The 6000-nt window shown below is 39.8% G+C and overlaps 1 protein-coding gene across 13 annotated transcripts in view; it reads left to right on the top strand.

Moving 5' to 3' along the window:
* The window catches only part of Rims2 (regulating synaptic membrane exocytosis 2), a 570072-nt gene that overhangs the window by 542566 nt on the left and 21506 nt on the right, over positions 1 to 6000 (top strand). The window contains exon 1 of one of the 13 annotated variants that reach the window (XM_008851537.3): positions 962 to 1385. The exons of the other annotated variants lie outside the window; for them this stretch is intronic. Within the exon in view, the coding sequence (XP_008849759.1) occupies positions 1247 to 1385 (139 nt within the window). The 5' untranslated portion in view covers positions 962 to 1246. Of the gene's footprint in view, positions 1 to 961; positions 1386 to 6000 lie in introns of those variants that run through there. 13 annotated transcript variants of the gene reach the window in all.

Below are 6000 nucleotides of genomic sequence, written 5' to 3'. Positions count from 1 at the left end.
ACACACACACACACACACACACACACACACACACACACACAAATTCCATGTCAGCAAAGGCTTAGCTGCTTTGATTTCTATTGTAAGCATCTACAAATATACCTTGCATTTACTGAACTCAAGTATTTGAATCTCCTAATACCTCAAATAATATATATAAATATATAGTTAAGATTAATGACTTGTCCATGGTTATGATTATGAAAAAGTAGAGAAGTCTTTTGTTTCCTAGTAAAATGAACTCAAATTTGCTTTATGCTCTGAGATAGAGATTTCCAATTTACAGAATGCATTTTGTTAACTCTGCTTGGAGACTGCTCTGTTTCTGGTATGCCTGTGTTGCTTCCAAATTTATGTTAAGATGTGACCCTTTACTTCTATATTACACCTAATGATGCCTTAGCAACAATGGCCAGCTGATTATTTTGTCTCTAGAAAGAAAGCATTAGAGATGCCTGGAATCAAAGGAAAATTTATGGACTGCCTTGTGCTTTTGTTCACTGTTGATACTTCTGTTGTCTGTTTTTTAAGAACGACTCTGTTGTGTTGACTTTTTAACTTTCTAGGTAAAATGAAAGAGAACGCGTTCACCAGGCTTCCTAAGGCCTGGTGAAATTTTGGTAAGCCACTTGGTTATGACTTGAAAATTTCAGTTTATCTTATCTATGCTGAGGTGTGTGAACCGATTGTTAAGATACATTTTAAGGGAAAGTGACTACCAGAAAATTTCCCAACAAACTACCAATCTGAGATACTTAAGTCATTCTAACTAGTCACCGTTGTCTGGAGCTGGCCAGACCAGGCCAGGGGAGGAAACCACAGCAGCTGTAAGGGGTCTTTCGTGCCAGAACCTGAGATGTGCACCCCCAGCCTCCAGCCCTGCGGCGCCGCCGCCCCCTCCGGCCGCTGATTGGCGGCAAGCACAGCATCAGCAGAATCTCCCTGCCAGGGAGGGCGCCGGGGCGAGCGGCTCCAGCTTCCAGGATCCTCAGCTCCCCTGGGCGACACCTCGGACTTCCACCCCAAGCAGCTGCGCCTCCCTTCACTGCCGGCTCTCCTCTTGACCTCTCCCCAGCAAAGCTGACGTCTCGGTCACCAGGACAGCGTGTCTCCGCGGGCCAGGGAGGCAGGGACCAAAACAACCCGGCCCCCAGCCCGCGGGCTCTGGAACCGCAGCGGTCGCCGCACACCAGCCGCCAAGACGCCTCGTATCTTGTACCGCGGGAAAAGCGGGTCCTCCACCAAGATGGGCCGCCAGGGCTTGGGGGGCGCGGGCACCGCGGGGCGCTCCATGCAGCGCTCACAGAGCCGGAGCAGCCTCTCTGCCTCCTTCGAGGCCCTGGCTGGCTATTTTCCCTGCATGAACTCCTTGGAAGAAGAAGAAGGTGAGGACCCCTGTTCCCGTCCCCCTTGGATGGTGTCTGTAGATCCCGCAGGGTCGGTGGTGAGAGGGTTGGCAGCAGGTGAGAATTCCAAATAGCCTCTCCGCTCCCGGAGACTGTATGGGGTTAAGAGACCCCCCAGAGCTGAGTCGAGAAGCTCTGTTCACTGGTTGGTTGTAGAGCGACACGGACCCTTCTCAGGAAATGGCTCTCTGAGTGGAGTTGAATTGTCAAGTGCTTGGAATTTGAATAAGCATGTGGACTTGATGGGAGGCAAGGTGGCGCCTCCTGGGTGTCCCCCACTCTGTTTACTTTTGTTTACTCCCGCAGAGCATGTTAGCATATGGTGTGGAGGACACAAGTACTGGAAAAATGAGAGCTGCAGCAGCAGAACTCTGAAACAGCCTGTGACAGTCTGAAAGAGGGGAACGGGCCAGTGCGGTGGACAGGTAGAGGGTAAACACAGTAAAGGCACGGGTGTACTGTTACATTGGGAACTTTGTTCAGTAGAGGCAGGGCTGTGATTTGGGCTGGTGGCTATCTCTGCTGTTCAACGACACCATTGTAAGTTAAAGGGAGGGCGCTCTGCCCACTAAACTTTTCACCAAGGGATTTCCAGCCCTCCATAAAGTTTTGAATAACGAGTCCTGTGTTATTTTCATGAAGAACTCTCACAAGATTGAGGAACTAACACTGAAAATTTGTCAGTAAAAGAAATGATGCAACTAATAGTGTCCCAGAATTAGAAATAGTTTGTTAGTGTGTTGATGTTAGCTGTGAATCTGTCCATCCTTAAGCCTATACACAGAGTAAATTAACTATCTTGATGTTAGTGCTATTATTGTATAGAATTATGATTTGTTTTGCTTTTATATCATGACCGTCAATGATCTCTTACTAGGAAATCTGTCCTAGCCTTAGTTTAAAAGAAATTAAACTACCTGCTTTAAGAACAGGTGGCGATAAAATTTCCCTTTGCTGTGGTGAGAGAGGGGCAACGTGGACACCCACTAGAGGTTGACAAGTATTGTGTCTGACCTTTAACAGCTATCCGAGTTTCTTCTAGCTTACTGTTGTGATATTAGCTTGCTATAAATGAATGCACATGGAAATACAGATATAAATAATGTCAAGATACCTCCCTATGTAAACATGATTTTTAGTTTTAATTTTTACCTTATTTTTTTATTTTGCACATTTGCAAATATAATTTACCTTTCACTTGTTTCCTACAATTATTTACTTAAAATTCTAGGAATATATAAGCAAGGCAAACAATTTTTAAAAAGTCATATTGGATAAATGAGTTATCATAATTGTAGCTCAAGTTTTTAGTGCCCATTACTAGCCTGAGCACTGTTTTCAGAACTTGAAACATATTTAGTTCTGTAGTTCCATAGCAACCTTATGAGATGGTGCTTTTATTTTCTTTATTTCACACTGAGGAAACTAAGGCCAGGAGAGAGATTCAGAAACTTGCCCAGTCAATAGGCAGCAGAATTAGCCCTGGAATCCAGGCAGTCAACAGTACAACCTGTGTACTTGGGTTCCAAGCCACACTAGATTACTGTTTGTGGTACTTGGTTGCACTTGCCCACTAGCCTAGTAAGTAATGGAACTAGAATTCCAATTTAGGTGTGCTTTAAAATATTTATATTTAAATTACATGTACTCTATTATGGACCTGTTTCTAAACTTGTTCTATACCAAGTGCTCAGTCTTGAGTTTGCTTCACATAAGCTATCATCATTCTTAAGTAATTAGGATTGTTGGATTTATAAAATAGTATTCTAAAAGCATGTTTGAGATGGTAGGGAAAACAAATAAAATGTGAAGATTTTTCAGAATTTAAAGTCTGTTCACATAACCGTGCCTCTTACAGACAAACCCCAAAGGAAATTTCTACATATACAGATGAAAAATTGGAACAGATTTCTGTACCATAATATTGCTTCTTGAGTTGCCAAGACAAAATGTTCCATCAGGAAAGTAGCATTTTTAAAATGAACCATATATGTCTCTACTAGTAATGACGGAGGAGGCACTCCCCATAAATGAATCTTCTGCTGGCTCATGGTAAATTTACAGCCACAAGAAGAAATCTCACCTTCCTTCTATTTCACAACACTCCTTAAACTCCTAAAAGTCCTAAAATTTTAAAAGCTATTTCAACCCTACAGGGCTGTAAGAGTTGGAAGTCACTGGCCTGCAGCAGCCCTTATTGACAGTGCTTGTTGTTTTGTTGTTGTTGTCTTCTATTGAGATACCCACACAGAACACATGAAGGTCATGTGGATAACATACTCAGGAACATTATTATAGTCTTAACTGAGAAGCCTGTTCTAGCTTGTAAGAAAAGGAAACCCACCCTAACATGATTTTCCTGTTGACTGAGAACAGCCTATCTAAAGGAAGCAGTGACCTGTTAATCATGGGATTTGTAGAATTAATCAGTTGGTTCAGTAAAGCCAGTTGGATGTCAAAGCTAGTATTTTCTTTTTCTTTACTTTCTTTCCCTTTTTATCATTTAAAAAGTGTTGGGGTCTTTTTTTCTTTTTTTTCAGAAATACTGCTAAATAATCACAAATATGCCCTGTCTTCTACTTCTGAATTCTCATCTCATTCTTAGGCAATGTCTCCAGGTATTACGATACAAAAAGTGCCTGTGGAGTCAATAAAAAGACCAAATTCTTTTCATTCATTTATTCCAAAATATTTATGGAGGATGTTTGATATGAGAGTCTGAATGAGGTACACGTGCTTCTTACCCGCTTAGAGCTTACAGTCTAATGAAGAGAGATGATCATAGTACAAAGAACTGTGTAACTGTGACAAGTGTTGCTTAGGTAAAATGCAGAGTGTAGCGATCACAAAAATATTTGATTTAGGAGTTAAAGCAATGTGCTCTGTGAGAGGGTGTTCAGTGTTGATCAGGTGTCATTGGCATTGGTTTCTTGCTACCTTATATCGACAGCATCCTCATATATTTGAAAACAAACAATTTGTCCAAATTCCTCAGCTACTGAGTAGTAGAATTTCAATCTAAACCTGCAATCTGGGTCTGGAGTTTATAACAGTAACTGCAGTGTTTTATATGTTGCTTCATAGCTATTGTATTGCATTTCGTTGTAATCTGCTTCAGTCTTGAAAACCAATAATAATGATAACAATAATAATAATAGTTACCTTTAATAGTGTACCTTTTATGTGCCACCTTTCTTTAATTTCCTGGTAATTATTCAAGGAAGTTATTTTTCACATTTACAGTTGTGAAAACATAGAGATGTTAAACAACTTGCTTATGGATCATAAGTCTCAGTGTTGCTGGCTTGAGTTAGAATGAAAGGCACATTTCTGTAAGCAAAATGAGTTAACATATTGACCAGTCCTGTGGCATCTTTTCTGTATAGTTGCATATTTTTTTCATCCTTGCCCTTAGGTGTATTCCAGAGAGATGCACTCCATATCTTTGAGATTATTTTTTAAGTAATAGTAATAGTACTTTTTCTGTTCTTTAACAATTCATAAATTACATTTACTTATTTTATCTTTGATCCCTATTTGAAAGTGTTGTTTTCACTGTGTAAACTATTGGCCCCAACACTGAATCTTCCTTTCTAACACAGAACGTGTGTATAGTATGTTTAAGGATTTCACACAATTCTCAGAATAAAGCAACTATTTTAAGGAAATATTCCCATTCTTAAAAGAAAAAGGAACCCAACAACTTCCCATCCATTGGTTTCGAGAGTAAATGGTTATGGGACAGTTCCTGATAGTTTGGGGATCTGGTTTCTCAAAGTGAGCCTTGTTTAATTTTGTATATAGTACGCAATGAATTTTACCTCTGAGATTTCATGTCCTGTCGCCTTTGATTAAAACATGATTTGGTGACCATACAGAAGAGATCCTATTCACTTAATATGATATAACTAAATCAATTAGCTAATCTAATTTCTTCTGTTTCCCAGTAGCTTTAAATTACAAGAAAATCTCCAAAGAAAAGGGAGTAGTTAAAAAAAATCACTAGAAAACGGAGAAAAAATTCTTTACATGTGATAGTGACACTATGAGGAATTATTGACATGAAAGGACCAATTTAGCCAATTATGATGGTATAAAACCTGTAATTCCTATGAGCTAGAAAGTCAGAGGCGGGAGAATCACAAGTTTGAGTCCAACCTGAGCTATATAGTAAGACCCTGTCTCAAAAATAGCAACAAAAAAACCTACACACACACACACACACACACATACACATACACACACACACACACTTTTAAGAGACCATTCATTTGGTAGGATGAGTCCAGTCCTTAGGTGCGGTAAGTAATACACTTATTTCTTAGAAGCCATTCTTGCTTAACATGGCTAGAGCTTTGCTCTTACTCCATTGAAATAAAATGTTCTCCATATATTCCAGTATAATCCTCCTAAGCACTGATAACACTGAATAGCTCTACTATTCTTTTCAGGGTGAATATCATTATAACTCACTGCTCTATGTTTCTAAAACATATAATCTAAACTTTTAAGTATGAACATAATATTTGTACATCTTTGTAAAGCCAAACTTGGGGCAAGAGAGATAATTATAGGCTGCTATGAATCTTTTTAT

This window comes from Nannospalax galili, unplaced genomic scaffold, assembly GCF_000622305.1.
Source record: "Nannospalax galili isolate Female #2095 unplaced genomic scaffold, S.galili_v1.0 scaffold284, whole genome shotgun sequence".
Taxonomy (NCBI): Eukaryota; Metazoa; Chordata; class Mammalia; order Rodentia; family Spalacidae; genus Nannospalax; species Nannospalax galili.
Note: the sequence above shows the minus strand (reverse complement) of the source record. Positions and strands in the feature narration are given on the sequence as shown.